Source organism: Phalacrocorax aristotelis, chromosome 3 (assembly GCF_949628215.1).
Source record: "Phalacrocorax aristotelis chromosome 3, bGulAri2.1, whole genome shotgun sequence".
Classification (NCBI taxonomy): domain Eukaryota; kingdom Metazoa; phylum Chordata; class Aves; order Suliformes; family Phalacrocoracidae; genus Phalacrocorax; species Phalacrocorax aristotelis.
Window position 1 is genome coordinate 10,720,979 of NC_134278.1, and position 15,994 is coordinate 10,736,972.

Sequence of the window (15,994 nt, forward strand, 5' to 3'; positions counted from 1 at the left end):
TGCCCGGTGCGAAGCTTTTTTTTCCCTCGGTGCTTCCCTCAGAAGCTCTGCACACCTGTGCAGAGAAGCACCGAGGTAAAAAAGCACCCAGGTGAATGAAAGAAGCGTGAAAACGAAGCGGGGCTCCCCAGGCCAGCTGTGGGTGCCCGTGAGGGGCAGCAGGGGGAGCAGCTGCTTGCTGCCTTCTTTGCAAAGTAAAGGTTGGAGCAACCAGCACCTCTGAGCAAGCCTGTGGCCAGGCCCGCGGGGCTTTGCAGCACGGTTTGACTTGACGGTCCTAGAGGTCTTTTCCAACCTTAATGATTCTATAAAGTACCCTGCGCCCGGCCGCGCTCTCTGCGCCGGCGGAGGGCACAGGGCTGCCGCCGAGGAGGCGGCGGCACCCAGCCTGGTTTTTGTGACAGCTAACGCTCTCGAGCAGCACCGCGCCGATTGTTTTAAGGCCGATGGATGCGTGCGAGCTGTTTCCACCTGGGAGGAGGGCGCACGGAGGCCACCGAGACTTGGGGGAAGTGTTTTGGCGCCGTAGAGGAGAGCGGAGGGTGCGTTAGTGGGGCTGCGGCGCGAGCAGAGCCGCCCGGCGGCGTAGTCGTGGCCGAGTGGTTAAGGCGATGGACTAGAAATCCATTGGGGTCTCCCCGCGCAGGTTCGAATCCTGCCGACTACGAGTTGAGTTCTTGTTTTCTGCCCTGGCCCGGACGGCTTCCTCCCGGCGCTCGTTTTGCAGCGAAGCCTCTCGCTGGCCGGCACAAACATCCGGCAGGGCGGCCGCTGCCAGCCCCGGCAAAGGAGGCGGGACCCGGTGACAGCCGGACGTGGCCTCTCCTCCAGGGCCGGCGCCGATCCGGAGCGACGCCGCTTCCCCGCGCCATGCAGCACAGCCCGGCGCCCGCCGTGCTGCTCACCACCAGGTACCGGGGAGGGTGGTGATCAGCCAGCCGCTCTGGCCGTATGCGGCAGCCCAGCGCCGCCTTCCCTTGGCGGGGCAGGGCACCCGGGGCGGGCGCGGAGGGGAAGCGGCGGCGATGAGGGCACGGAGGCCGAGGGGCGGCGTGCGCGGAGGGACGGGACGCTGGGGCGAGGCTGGGGCGGGCGGCGGGTTGCCGGCCCCTGGGTGTGCCCCCAGGACACTTGGGATTTGTGCGGTACCTCGAGTGGTTTTGGCATTTCACAGCTGGGAGAAACCGCTGCTGGCGCCTGGCCCGCCCGGTGTAACAGCCGCCTTTCCCCCTGCGGTGCCTCGGACTTGTTTCCCTTCCACACTGACACTGCTGGGGACGCGGCGTGTGCTCCCACCCTCCGGGAACGCCTTTTCCTTGTCAGCATTTCGAGGTGGGTCAAGAGGAACTAAAATGGCAATGAAGCTGGTGAAGGGTCTGGAGAGCCGGTTTTATGGGGAGCGGCTGAGGGAGCTGGGGCTGTTTAGCCTGGAGGAGACCGAGGGGAGACCTTATCGCTCTCTACAGCTACCTGAGAGGAGGTTGTAGTGAGGTGGGGGTTGGTCTCTTCTCCCAAGTAACAGGTGATAGAACAAGAGGAAAGGGCTGCAAGCTGCGTCAGGGGAGGTTTAGACTGGGTATTAGGGAAAATGTCCTCACTGAAAGAGCGGTCAGGCACTGGAACAGGCTGCCCAGAGAGGTGGTGGAGTCACCATCCCTGGAGGGGTTCAAAAAACCTTTAGATGTGGCACTTCAGGGTGTGTTTTAGGAGACATGGTAGTGTTGGGTTGACGGTTGGACTTGATGATCCTAGAGGTCTTTTCCAACCTTAATGATTCTACGATTCCATGCAAATTCGTCCTGAAGCGTACACTGACATCTTCATGGTGTGGTGCCGTCAGTGCCTTTGGCAGAGCCCCGTTCCCCGCCGCCATGCCCTGCGCCCTGTCCCTCGTGTCCATCAGGCCACCAGGAGCCTGTCTGGCTTGAAGTTAGGCCAGGGATGGGTAAAATGAGTTAATGGGTTTATTCTGTTTTCCTACCTTCTTGAAACCGTGCCCTAGGTGGGTGCAGCAGCGCTGTTTTCAGTTGCATTGTATTTTTAAAACCTGTGCTTCCTAGATGTGGCAAATGAACCCTCAAGAGAAATGCCTCAATAAGACACTTGTGGGCAATCTTTACAGAGAAATAAGAGAAAGATTTCTCTAGGTTTTTAACTTCTTTTTTTTTTTTTACCCCGCGAGATATTTGAGAGCATGGAAGCAGTTCCACATCAGATGTGACATGAGAAATAGAAGTGTTGATTCAGCAAGGACCTAACTCTCTCACCTACCTCCTAGGACATAAGTAGCAACTGTTTCAATCACATTAACTTCAAAGCCATTATTTTAATCCTTAAATATTTGGCTGTATCAGGGCCTGACTTCCTTTGGAGCAGTGGCCTTGAACCTTCAAACATATCTGACCTAACATACCTGTTTTGTAGGACTGACTTTATATTGGGTTTAGCCTTGGAAATGGCAAATCTGAACACCTGGATTTATTTTACAGTCAATAGCCTTTGCCACTTAAAAATTGTCCCACTCATATTGGAATGCTTTCATTGATAAAACTGGATATGTATGTATGTGTGGGATTAAGGCTTTAGAAAGTGAATATATTTTCTAGCTTGTGAAATAAGATAGTTGTATAGTTGTGACCTTTTCCACTCTATGCGTACTGGTTTGGGGAATAGAATTCCTAGTTGCTATGGTAATATAAATAAATAATAATCTGTGTATTTGTAGTTAGACTATACACAGAAATTAAAACGTTTGCTGGCTAATTTGTGTCTGATACTTTGCCTTCTTTTAATGAATAAACTAGTTGTACAAGTTTTTTTTTCCTCTTAGTATGACCTGGGCCATCAGACTTTGGTCCCCTTTGGGGTCACCCAAGGAAGGAGAAGAGTTGTTGGAGCTGGGTGCTGCTGGCAGGGCTGTTTTATCAAGGGAGAAAGTGCAGACTCTGCTCTCCTGACCACACAGACACAGGAATACAGTTTCTCTGGTCACAGCGTTTGCATCTCCTACTTTGCTTTCTTGCTTAGCAATGGCTGCTTTCCCTTTACTCCCATCTTGGCTTTTCATCACAGAAAGCAGATTAGTTAAAATACAAAGCCTCAATGTTGTAGCAAATCAAGACAGGAATGAAAACCTGTGGCTCTTCCATGAACTGTGGAAACTGTTCTGTTCAGCTGACCTTTATATAGCCTCCCCTTCCTGTGTCCCATGCCAATCCTGCATGATCTGATTGTGCAAGCACAGTGTTACTGGTATGAATGGTCTTGTTCTGTGAAGTGATTCATGTGCGGGAAGTTAACCATGTGCCTGAGTCTCCCCTGGTCATTCTGTATTGTAGACAAAAGTGTAACTTTTAAATAAGGAGTAGAAGCAATAAACCCATGTGACCAATTTAAACGACGAGATTTCTCTTGTTGCTTCTTTTTTAAAGCTACTAGTGCGAAAATAATTGCGTTGATATGAATAATGCAATGAAACTATATTCTGTCTTGGGATTTGTAGGTGCTGCTTCTGTTTGAATAACAAGAATAACAGTATCGAATGAATTAAAACACTGGGGGCTGCTTATTTTGAAACTAAAGCATTTAAAGAGTTAGTGTGCACTTTAGGTGTTACGCTGTATCTGTGTCAGCCTCTCTGCTGGTTTCTGTTCATTTGGAATAATTTTTATACTTAAAAAACCCCACAAATCCTGTTGCTATGGAAGAGAGATAATAGTGGTACGTTTCATGTAAGAGATGATAATGAAAGTGATCACAAGGCCTAAAGCAAACAAATATGTATCTATTCTTCCTACCTCTAATTGCTTTCCATTACAATCATTTTATCTGAGACTTTTAAAAACTTTGAAATAAAAACCCCAGGTGTCAGTAAGGTACTTACTAACTTCATGACATTTTTAGAACTCTTTGACGCAGCAGCTCTTCCAGTGAAGTTGTTGTTGGGTCATCTCAGAACATCTGTACGTGGTTGGTATTTTACAGTAAGTAGGGCCATTCAGGAAGGACGGTGTACTGGTGGTTTTTCCTTTTATTTACATCAGGGGTGAAAAGCAGGTTAATTTGTCATTTATATTCTGTGGCTGGGTTAACAGAAGTCACTCACTCCTGAATACCATCCGATAGACCTTTTTGCTGTACCTGCAGTCACAACTTTTGAGTGACTCTGCTGCAGATATATTCTAAAAAACCCAGATCCAACTGATTATACTGGCAGGTGTCCTTTGAGTCAGCATTTTGGCTGCCACTGAAGGAGGCAACACTCCAGATAATGACTGTTACTTACAGGTTCAACAGACCACTGTGTGCAAGCCAGGCACGTACGTATTTATACATAAGCACTATTGATTCTGTGTTTACAGCCTGACAAAGTGTAACTGAGAACAAAATTTTGTCTATTAGTGTAAAGTCAAGTCCTTGGCTGGCAGAAGATGAGAACAGAATTGGAGCAAACAATGGTTTTTAGGTACCTAGTATAGAATCTTGGCGATGGTAGAGCTGCTGTTAAAGCCCTAATGTTTTAAACACGGCTTGCAAAGGGGATTGGGTACAACATTGGGCCTGTGCCCTTGTTTGTTGCTATCTGATTTATAGAGAACTCTCAAGATCTTCTCTTTAAAAAGCTTTTTATTCATTTTTGCATTGGAGATTCAGAGGTTGCCTTCTTGGGAAAACTCAAGATTCAAAAGAACTGGTCAAGTTTTGACATGATGAGAGGAGCCTTTTGAAACTTTGTTTGAAACTAGATTGTTTAAACATCTTTAAAGTGTATTTTAAGTTTGTACACCTCATGTATCCTTAGGTGAAAGAGCACCTGTGTTAATGAATCTAATCTTCCTGAAGAAAGAGGCAAGAATTCCACAAGACGCCTCTGCAATCCACAGGAAGTCCAGGGAAGATGGGACTTGATGTTTCCCATACGGCTAAGGTTACAAAAAAAAACCCACCCCAAAAGCAGAAAAAAATGTTTAATGAAAAATATTTTTTTTTAAGCAGTCTTTTCTAATTTCGTTAACAAACATTCATGCATAGGAAGGACGCACTCAAAAATGTGTTCAGAGAGCATTCAATGCACTGGATGATAAAACTCTTCCTGCTCTGGCAGACTATTTGGTTCCAGCGACAGCAGCAGTGAGTGTGCTGTGGCTTGGCATGGGGTAACCCTGGGGGAATGATATCTGATCAGTTTTGGTTTCCAGTCTTTTGAAACAGACTTTTTATTTCATTAAACATACCATTCTCTTGTGCCCCGACAGCAGCTGCTTGGTCTTACTCTTGATGCATGAGCACTATAATAAGATCCTGGCATTCCTCTTGAAAAAATGTCACAAATAATTCCTTGGGTGGGAATCCAGGGGGAAGGTGACACCGTGGTTCAGTGGATGTGAAGCTGGCAGGAGAAGAAAATGTGTTGAGTAAACTGTAGCACTAGCGCCCTTGTCTCATTTTCCTCCAAGAGGAGCCATGGGTGGTTCTGACTGTTGGCAACTCTCGGTGTTTAATGCTGTGACTCTGTCTGCTTTAACTGGTTATGAAGGGACAGGTGGTTTTGTTTCCAGTGGGATTTTCTGTGGGAAAGCTGAGATACTTTAGCTAGTGTACCCTTTTTCCTATTTGGCAACAAGGCTGTCAGTCAGACAGTCAAGACCAGAAGGCAGCTCAAAGAGATCATGTACTCCTTTAACTTGCTCAATCCTGATAGGTGTTTGTCTAATTTTCCTCAAGGACCACCACAGATGCAAACTGTGGCTGGCCCAGCAGTCCACTCCAGCAACTTCTCTCTGTATTTCAGCCTTTAATCTAGTTCCCTGGTTACAAACCTCAAGTTGTCTCTACACTCAAGCAAGCTCCTTCTTGCTTTGGTGGCCCCTTTCAGCTACTGTCTCTGCCTTTTCCGGGGATGTCATGTGACTAAGAAGGGGTGGATAGGGCTTGGTGTGAACTGTAGTGAACAGACCTTTGCTTCAAAAAAGCTGCAATGAGAGATCATGGGATCTTCTCACCTGCCCTGCTGGGTAGGACAACACCTTCAACTCCTGTGAGTGAAGTCCTGTTCTGAAGGAATCCCCATCTCCTGTTCCCAGACATGCGATGTTCCTGGCCTTTTGTCTGCAGTGGCCAGTGGCAGGTGCTTTGGGATAGAACACAGGAAGCAGGCCATATCCAAATTTGTATCGTTGCCGAGTAGGAACAGTGTTGGGGTTGGGTCTGGTGTCCTGTTGAGTCTTTGCGCTGACTTACTTGAGCTTTGAACTGGATCCTTGGCGCAGGTCAGTTTTTGTGCCAATGCCTGAACTCTGCATGTATTTTCTTTCCTAGGCAAATTCAGAATGTGCACACAGGGCTGGATCTGTCAGTGCCGGAATACCAGGAGATCCGTGGGAAGATGATGTCTGGCCATGTAGAGTATCACATTGTCGTTGTTACCCGACTGGCTGCCTTCAAATCAGCAAAGCACAAGCCTGAAGATGTAGTTCAATTTATGGTAAATGTTTAATCAGTGTTAATGATCCCTTTCTTAATCAGCTTTGATTATTTTGGTCCTGATGTAGCAGGTACTTTGTCATCACAATCTCTCTGGGTCAAGGTCCTTGGTAGGACAACACACTCTGTACCATTTCTGCAATGGAAGTATCATACATACATTAATTGAACTTTTTATTCCAGGAGCTCAAAGCAACAATGGCTGTTTGTTGTAGCCTTTAAGGCATTTTGCATTATGGGTTAACAAACAGAAACCAGTTAAGCTTTTTGTAAGTCCTGCCACAAAATTAGTTTCTCTGATATATGTATCAGCACTGGGCCTTGGTACATAAACATGAAATAAATGTATAATAGTTTACTTGCATGGAGAAAGAATCATGAGGGCAATAAGAGGAATTAGCCTACCAGTACATTAGCCTCGATCTAGTAGCCTTGACATGGTTTTTAAAATCCTTAGTAAGAGAGTTTTACAAGGAAGTGTCCGTATAAAACGTTATTGAGTTGGATTGTCTTTTTCATGATACCTGCAGAGTGAAGGTTTGAAAATGTAGCACATGAGATTAATTTCTCCTATTTTAAGTCATCTATAGCATGTGCACATCCACTTGAGCTGTCTCAGTGGGCCTGTCTATTGAGTCAGTAGAAAAAGGTGCATTTAGGGTACGTTTCATTTGATCTGCTTTAGCTGTCTGCTGAACCACTCCCAGGAAGTGCATTTCTCTGTCCATTGACTATCAAATGACTCGAAGGAGGTGCACCCTATTGCATGCTGTGAACATCTGCTCTTTTCAGTTGTTTTGGGGGATAACTGTAATGTCAGTGTGATGTGAGTGCATGGTTACCTGGTAGACCATTAGCCCTAGTGTAACTCTTACTCTGTAGAAGATTGCTGATAAATGGATATTTACACAGTCTGATTTGCAGATAAAGGCACATCTGTCAATGCTGTGAGGAGGTGCCTTGTGAGGAGATTTTATATTTATTGCACTCTTCATGCTATGTATAACTTTATGATAAAAGCAGCAATGCTGGCGTAAGAGTTTGTTCTGTTCTCCTTCCTTGTCCCTGACTGCTTGTCCTCACTCCTGCAGTGTTTCCTTCTGTGTGCCAGTGTCATGTGGCTATTCTGTAATGTCAGCTGAGGAACTGGTCCTGGCTAAAAATGGGTATTTGGGGAGTTCTTTTTTAGTACTGATTTACACCTGTTTCTTGAGCCTGAGTTGCACAGCCCTGTTAAAGTTTGTTTTAGGGCAGGGAAGGGCAGACATGGGCAGATAAGAGGAGGAGATGTGGAATTGCTTTTTTTTTGGTCTGCAGCACTGCCTGATTATATTATGTAATATTTCCATGCAGCTCTGTGCCAGAAAAAAATTGACTAAGCCTGAGGTGTTAAACTCGGCTATTGTCACCTAACATGTTTCTTCGCTTAAAAAAAACTAGATAATATCAGCTTGTCTATAAGGAGGAGAAACAGACTCCTACTGTGGCCCCCCTGCTTGCTGAGATTGTCCGTTCCCACGTCCACTCTCTCTTGGAGTATTTGCAGCACTTAGTTGTTCTTCTCAAGTGAAATGAACCTTTCTGATTTCTTCTGTGGTCAGACCTCCTGATATTTTATTCTTCATGAAGAAGAAAACTGGTGTAGTCTGACGGGAATAACATTTATCTCATCAGATACATTTTTTTTTTTTTTCAGCTGACTGAGTCTGATATAATATATAGTTTGCTGTATGAGAGTAATTTAAAACCCTGAGCTGGGAGGTTGGAGGATGGATGCTTTGCATGGATTCATTCCAATGAGTCTTTTCTGTATGTATTACTGGAAGGAACAGAAAGATTCACCTGTCCTGACTTATCTCTCTGTAAGTTGGATATTTCAATCTGAGTCTGTCCCTGCTTTTATGGTCAATGGGGAGAAGGGGAATGAGGTGACTCATCTTCTGGAAATGCCTCTCTTCTTTGACCGTAAAGGGAAGTCATCCTACATTTTAGACAGCTGGGGTGGGGGGCTTCAACTCCAGGCTAAAATGCTTAAGGCTCAGTTGAGTTGCACACAACTTGCTGCCTATACCACCAGCAGTGCCCTGGGATTTTCCACCTAGCCTTCAGAAGGTTGTGGGTCTCCCACAGGTTCTGTGTGATATCTGCCCACCTGCTGCAAGGCACTGGGGTATCCCAAAGTGGCATGGGATGCCTGTCTTTAGGCAGAACAATCTGCTGTCTATGATTAGATGTCTGCATTTGCTGCGGATTTCGAAGTTCCATCCCAGTCACTACAGTACTGTTGAGAAGAGTGTAGCTGAGCATCTACGGTGTGGGGGAATCCACTTTGCATAGCATAATCTGCTGGTACCATTTGGGAAACCCTAAGTTGTCCTAGGTGTCTGCACGGGGCTGGCAGATGTGACACAGGACGCGAAGGCATTGGCACTGTCCTGGAACAGAGCGAGTGAGATACTGTAAACCATCCAAGGTATCACCAGCCACCTGTGTTCAGGTGAGCTGAGTTTCAGTCGCATCTTGCCAAAATGTAGTGACTATATCCAAGAGCTGAGACACCTCTTGAGTGTAGGCAGCTGTCTTAATGTGGAGGCAAATCCCAGCCCTGTGGCTGCCAGGTGAGGCGAGTTGCACCCATAGTGTCTGCGTAGTGCCCTGTTCTGCTGGATATTGTACCAGCACAAGAACCGTGACCCTTCCCCAGAGAGTTTGCATGTGAAGTGTAAGAGTACCAGGGGACTGGGGAACAGTGGAGAAGAATGAGGTTACACTGGGCAGCTGGTCAAACACATCAGATTTGTATAGCAAGGGGGAGTGAGATGAGACATCTGAAGGAGGAAAAAGAGACAACTGTGTGTCTGTTCTGCCTTCCCAAGTGTGCAAGCAGGATGGGAGAGGGAACTTTTTTGTTGTTGTTGAAATTATCAGATTTGAGAGGAGGAAGGAGCCAGTGTCACAGTGCTGAGATGACAGGTAGGTTAGAGAAGATGGGCAGGCATGGTAGGATTTTCATTGGCTCTGGATTTTCATTTGGCTACCTCAGGAGCCAGGTCTGTGTTTTGAGGCCCTCTGTCTTTTGTTTTCTTCCTCCTCCTTCCCCTCTTTCTCTCCCTGAAATATTGGCTAAATTGATTTTCCTTGTCTAGCTGTTCTTCAACTGGAAGCCAGTTGACGTGACTGCCCTCCCCACTCTCATGCCCTAGGTGGCAGCAGCTGTGAGGCTTAGGCTGTGAGCAGCTGCAGGCGGCAATGTGATTGAGCAATATTTATTGCTCAAACAGCTTCTCTGTAACCCCTGGAAAAAGGTGGTGGGCAGGACAGAGGTGTCTTCTAATCTAGCTGTGATCTCTGGGTTGCAATCTAGATCACACTGGATTGAGATATGTTAAGGGCCTATGGCCAAAACCAGATGAACAGCAAGAAGACATTTCAGATCTGACCTGTGGAGTTACTAGCCTTGAGCTCCCTGTTCCCCAGCTTTAATGGGACTATGCAGAATCAGTATCATAGTGTTTCTAATTGAACTGTTTGTGAAGCATTAACAGAAGAAGAAATACACTTCTATGATGACTTTCAGATCTAAACTCTTAGAAACTGGGGAAATTTTTTAATTTAAAAAAAAATGCCATTTGTAAAGTAGAACAAATGGTTTGTAGAACTGCTTAACCTTGAGGTTATATTTGGTAATTCAGCTGCATGTCTTTCAAAGTTCAGAATACTCTTGCCCTGTTGAAAGAGTGAAATTGTTTTTATCTTTGGTACTGCATCAGAGGTACTACTGCAAAGCTGATGTTTAATTATTGCCTTTAGATCTACCATTTTCTGTGAGAAGAAAAGGCTTTATTTATCTGAAGTGCATTTCTGCTAGCCACACCTTACCTTTTGCAGCAATTAACTTCTCTCTTCCAAGCCTTATTAAAAAACCACCCAGCCTATAGTGCGTTCTCTTTCTATCTGTGCCCAGTTTAATTGCTTCTTTTTTACAAGTTACTTTTGTTAGTCAAGTTTGCTCTTTTTCAAAGCTGAACAAATAACTGCCAGTGTTTGACAGGCACGGCACATTTTCTGGGAGGAATTTACTATAGAACTGTCTTCCTCTCATAAAATGTGGGACTGTAAGTACGTGGGTATGTATTCATCCGTTTTCATCGTTGCCTGTTTGCATATGTTGGCCTTCTTTCTGTGGGCCTCAAAATCTGTGCATTGGAGTTGCTATTTCCTGACCATACAGGTGTGTTGTGAAGATAAATTCCTTCACATTATAACGTCTGTGATGTGAGAGGGGGAAAAAAAATCCCTGCTCAGTCTAGCAATAGGTTCAGGAGCCATTAAGAATTCATGTTAATTAAAAAGAAATATTACAGTGCTTGCTCTTCTGCTGGGCAAAACAGGTGGGGAGAACAGCATGTGGTCGTGTAATTAAAATCTACCATAATGCATACCCATGAGGTCACCAAGCAACATTAATTCTTGTATGGCTTGAACTGGGAGTCTGCAAGTGAAAGCTTGGTTTGTGCTCTCTATGAGAAGGGATGCTTTTGATTCCTGAATCCGAAGCTGGTTGTTGTGTAAGGACAATGTTGCTGTACCTCCATTTTGTGACAGTGTTAAGAAGTGGGCTTTGAAAAAGACGGTCATGGTAGGTGTACATATTTCATGTAAGACTATAAAATCAAGAATCCTCTTCCCTAGTGTGCATTGGCTGGCCAAAGAGCTTGAGTTAGATCTGAGGCCTCCATTTCATTGAAATCCTTGCAGTAAATATAAAGCATATGAAGACGAGTTTGAGGTCAGAACTGGGGCCTTGAAAGGAGGCATTAAATCCCATTAATACTGAGTGGGATCAAATTCTCCTATGCACATCTGAGAGTCCCAGACTCATATCCTACAGGCATTCTGGTGTGTGTACTTTCATGCACGAGGTTCTCCTGAAAAAGGGGGCAAGGCACATGCATGAGATTTGAGGGATTAGCAACAAACTTCAGGCTTTCACTTTGAACTCCCCAGTGGTTTTCTTAACCTTCTAGCTATATTTGATCATATTCAACTTACTTATTTGTTCCCGGTGCAAAAAATATTCAACCCGTCCCTGTCTCTCTTTCAGTTCTATATTGAATGTTAATCATTACAGGCAAATAGGGTCTTGACCTGGCAAATATGCACATGCTTTGCTGTATTTGCATGATTAACTCTTTTGAAGCGAAGTAGATTGAGCCTTTGATATTGTGACTTGACAGAACTCCTTGAAGTGCGTGCACTCAGGCTGACTTACAGGTGGTGGGGGTTTAGCTCAACGATACTCACAGAGTTCAGTTAGAGGCATGGAGGGGGAGAGGATAATTGCAAGATCAAGACCTAAAGGAATTACAGGCAGCAGAAGAAAAATATTTGAATATTAATCAAATGGGGCTTTGTATGCTTAATAGGAATGATAAAATGTACTTTAGAGCAGAACTTTTTCTTTTTACCTGACATTTTGGGCCACAGGATCCATTGACTCTTTTCAAAGAGTTGTGAGTGGTAACCAGGAAAAGCAAGATTTCATTTTGTTACATGCTGATAAGCCTTCCTCCTGGAAAATTGCCAGAGGACATAAAATTGAACAGGTCCAAAACTGGCACAGCAAAGCTCGTGAGAAACCTGAGGAAATACACACTGCGAGACCTGGCCTGCGCTGTGTCACCTCTGTGCTGCTGCGTCCAGCTCTGGGGTCCCCAGTGCAAGACAGACATGGACCTGTTGGAGCAGGTCCAGAGGAGGGCCATGAAAATGGTCAGAGGGCTGGAGCACCGCTCCTGTGAGGACAGGCTGAGAGAGTTGGGGTTGTTCAGCCTGGAGAAGGGAAGGCTGTGGGGAGACCTTATTGTGGTCTTTCACTATAAAAAGGGGGCTTATAAGCAAGAGTCTTTTTACCAGGGCCTGTAGTGATAAGACAAGGGGCGATGGTTTTGAACTGGAAGAGGATAGGTTTAGATTGAATATGAGGAAGAAATTTTTTATTAGGATGGTGAGACAGGGGAATGGGTTGCCCAGAGAAGTTGTGGATGCCCCATCATTGGAAGTGTTCAAGGTCAGGCTGGATGGAGCTTTGAGGCACCTGATCTAGTGAAAGATGCCCCTGCCCAGGGTGTTTGGACTAGCTGCTCTTCAAAGGTTCCTTCCAACCCAGATGATTCTGTGATTCTAAATGCATCAGTCTGAGGTTGGATTCAGCCAGTCTTATTGCTGCATTTCCAGCACCAAAACCAAGGTAAAGATGGCAGTAGTGTTGAACGAAAATGAAGAGGAGCCAGAGGCAGCCAGGGTTTGGGGCAGAGGGACAGCAGGTGAGGAGCTGCAGCTGGCAGGGGTTTGCAGGGGCCAGCACTGGGCTTAGGTAAGTGGGGAATGGTTTAGGCTGGAGGTTTAACATCTCGCCTGTGTGGTAGGTTATCCCAGCAGAGGGCATCCCCACACTGTTGGATGTTGACTTGCATGGTGTGCTGCAGGCTTTGGGTAGCACATTAGTATGCTTTGGGTGTAGTGTTTTCACGCTTTGTATGCTGTGTCGCGTGTTATGGTTGGTGTTGTTGTTCAAAACCCACGCAGATTCACAAAGGCTCAATTAGTGATAGAATGTGAGGGTGTGCATTTGCTTTAGGTTCAATGGTGTAATTAGCCATAAATTGAGATTTATGAATAATTTAGAGCTTGATAGAGGAGGAATGAAAATTAAGTGGAGAAAGAAATGTTTGTATGTCTCGGTTCAGTGTTACTTTTTGAGTACTTTAAAGCTGTTTTGGCATAGTCTTGTTGACTGGCTGCTGTCTTGTAATGCTTTCAGATATTAATTTGTTATTTACTATTGAAATTAATTAGATGTTAAATATTTTTCACAAATCAGACTTGATTTTCTTTTTTTTCCGGGTGGAGGGTAATGTTTATTCTTTTGAAAAGGTACCAGTGGATTCCTCACTGCCCTCACATTTGTGCTTACAGGGTATTTTTGGGAGAGACTCTGGTACCATGCCCTATTCTGAGTGCTATTGGGACCTAGCAAATGAAATGTGAACAGCAATTCAGAACTTCCAAAATTTTCCTCTCTCTCTTTGGGCTGTCTTTCGAAGGGAGGATTGTCTCATTCTGGGAACATGTCTTTATTGCCATCGCTTTAGTGCTTGGCTGCTGAATTGTATGTCAGACTCTGCATGCAGGGCACATTGTTGCTCACACTTACCTGTGTTGTTTACAGGAGACAAGTTTAAAATTCTTGTTTTTCATTCCCCTGTCAATTACTCAGGTTTGGTTTTGTGCTTCAGATCTTTCCTATAGAACTGCTTGCCTTTTGTGACTGGACACTGAATCCCTAGTGAATGTTGTACAACTGAAATGTGAATATTTTTCAAATCATCTAGCTTGGTTGATAATTACTGCAAAAGGCAGGGAAGCATGACAGCTAAGTGGTTATTGCTCTTTATAGCCATGTCTAATTTAGTAAACTAGTCAAGGTGTGTCTATTAATGTTAGGACCTGTCCTCTGGCCTTGAGGGCAGCTAGCACAGTCTGGCTGCATCCATAGTATGAAACTTCCTTACGATCTACAATGGGCATCAGTACATAAACTAGCTACTGAGTGGTCTCTGCACCAGGCTAAATCTTGGGCTGAAAAATTATCTGGTCAGTGATAGCTGCCCAGAGTAAAAAATTTGCCAGGCACTGTCATGTTCCAGTAGACACTATAAGGTTCCTAATAGATACTCTCAGGTTCTAGTACCTGGGAATATGCCCTGATACTGTTTAGTCTGCTAGTATAGATGCAGTTTATGGATCTGGGTTAATCTGTAACTTGTTTCCCTTCTACTTTTGTGCTTTTTGCTGCGTTGAATTTCTTTTATCACTGTGTTGGTGGAAGAACTCTGCCTTCTTCCATCCCAAGATGTGGTGCTTGAGTGTCTCCATCTTTTATGTTGCGATATTAATTAGAATTCACTCCACTAGACTTTACCAACATGTGTTACAGGAGGATAGGAACTGGACCACAGTAGAGGATCTGTCCCATACGCACTCCACTAGCACTAGATTTTGTGTTTTGTTTTTTTTTTTAATACAACTGTATTCATTGAAGCACACTAATAGATTAGGGGGGCGTGGAGGGCCATGATGAATATAATGTCTGTATAATACCACAGTCCCAGAGAGTGACAGTCACTCTGCATTATGCCTGTAATGTCAGAGATAGTGTTTTGTTTGTGTGTGGGCTTTGTGTGTTGATTTTTTTTTTTTAAGGTACTGAATTCAAAACTTAATGTGGCATAGAAGCCACCCTATTTCTAACTAGCATTGCCATGATTATTGCTTTCCTTGTGATATCTTGGGCCTTATTTCTTCTCAGGCTTCCTGTCTTTGTCTGCAGAAGGATTGACTCCATTCACTGTTGGCGTCTTCTCCCTGTATATGAATCTGTAGGCCGTAGCCAAGTCATTGGCTTTTATTTTCTTGTGGATAAACTGAGTAGTCGGGGGTCAGGTGAGGTCTTTGCCTTTCAGTTTCTGTGTTAGGTGCTCAGCAGGGCAGCAAATGTGCCAGTTTTTTAGACCTTAACAGCAAGAAGGGCACAGAAGCCTGCCAGGGCTGAGAAATGGGTCTTCTCGCTCAATCATGAAAAGATTCGGGCTGCTTTCTTCATCAGATACCTACCTGGCTGGGCTTTTCTTCCCTCCCTCCTCTCAGGGCTGGGCATCTTATAGTTCATTTTTAGTGGACAAGGATTTTTTGCTGTCAGAGAAAAGCATCTGAAGCAGCGACCTTCTCAGTATTTCTTTACTTGATGAGTCAGACAAATCGACGCTGGATATCTGGTAATGAACTTCAATTCCAGTAGGGAGTGATTTTAATAACAGAATTAGAAGACCAGCAACAGTGCCTGGGGATTCGCTGTGTAGATAACAGGCTTTTACTAGGCTATATATAAAGCTTCTAGGTAATACATGTTTTTCCACTTCAGCTTCCAGGGTTAATGTTTCACAGCATTTAAACTGCTGCTTACTGCTTGTGTTTCACCTGTAGAGAAACTTACCCAGGCAGCATGTTTCATTGCAGGTTTCCAAGAAGTACAGCGAGATAGAGGAGCTCTACCAGAAGCTGGCGGCACGATACCCACAGGCTTCTCTTCCACTCTTGCCTAGAAAAGTCCTTTTTGTGGGGGAATCTGACATCTGTGAACGGAGAGCTATGTTTAACGACATCATGAAATCCATCTCAAAAGATGAGGATCTAGCAACGAGTCCTGAGTTACTGGAATTTTTAGGTAACTAAAAGATGTGAGTGTCCCCTCTCCCATGCATGTGCTTGATAAAAGCATTCTTAAGTTCTTGACTCAGGTAGTCAGAAATTAGAGAATGCCAGAATAAAGGCTGTCACTGAAAATATCCTCGTGTGCACCTTCAGTACGGCATAATCGTGTTTGCTAGTGTTTTCTCCTCTTCTCAGTGGACACATGCCTCATTCAGAAGTGTTGATACCACAGTGCTCA

At 44.8% G+C, this 15,994-nt stretch overlaps 1 protein-coding gene and 1 non-coding gene across 2 annotated transcripts in view; both read left to right on the forward strand.

Moving 5' to 3' along the window:
• Positions 1 to 585: 585 nt before the first annotated feature.
• TRNAS-AGA (transfer RNA serine (anticodon AGA)) lies at positions 586 to 667 on the forward strand. Its single transcript has one exon. It is a non-coding gene; the product is annotated as a tRNA-Ser (tRNA).
• A 107-nt stretch (positions 668 to 774) lies between these two features.
• HS1BP3 (HCLS1 binding protein 3) overlaps positions 775 to 15,994 on the forward strand; it is a 51,919-nt gene continuing 36,699 nt past the window's right edge. The window contains exons 1-3 of the mRNA XM_075086721.1: positions 775 to 911; positions 6,319 to 6,484; positions 15,562 to 15,769. Of these exons, the coding sequence (XP_074942822.1) occupies positions 871 to 911; positions 6,319 to 6,484; positions 15,562 to 15,769 (415 nt within the window). The 5' untranslated portion in view covers positions 775 to 870. The remainder of the gene's footprint in view (positions 912 to 6,318; positions 6,485 to 15,561; positions 15,770 to 15,994) is intronic.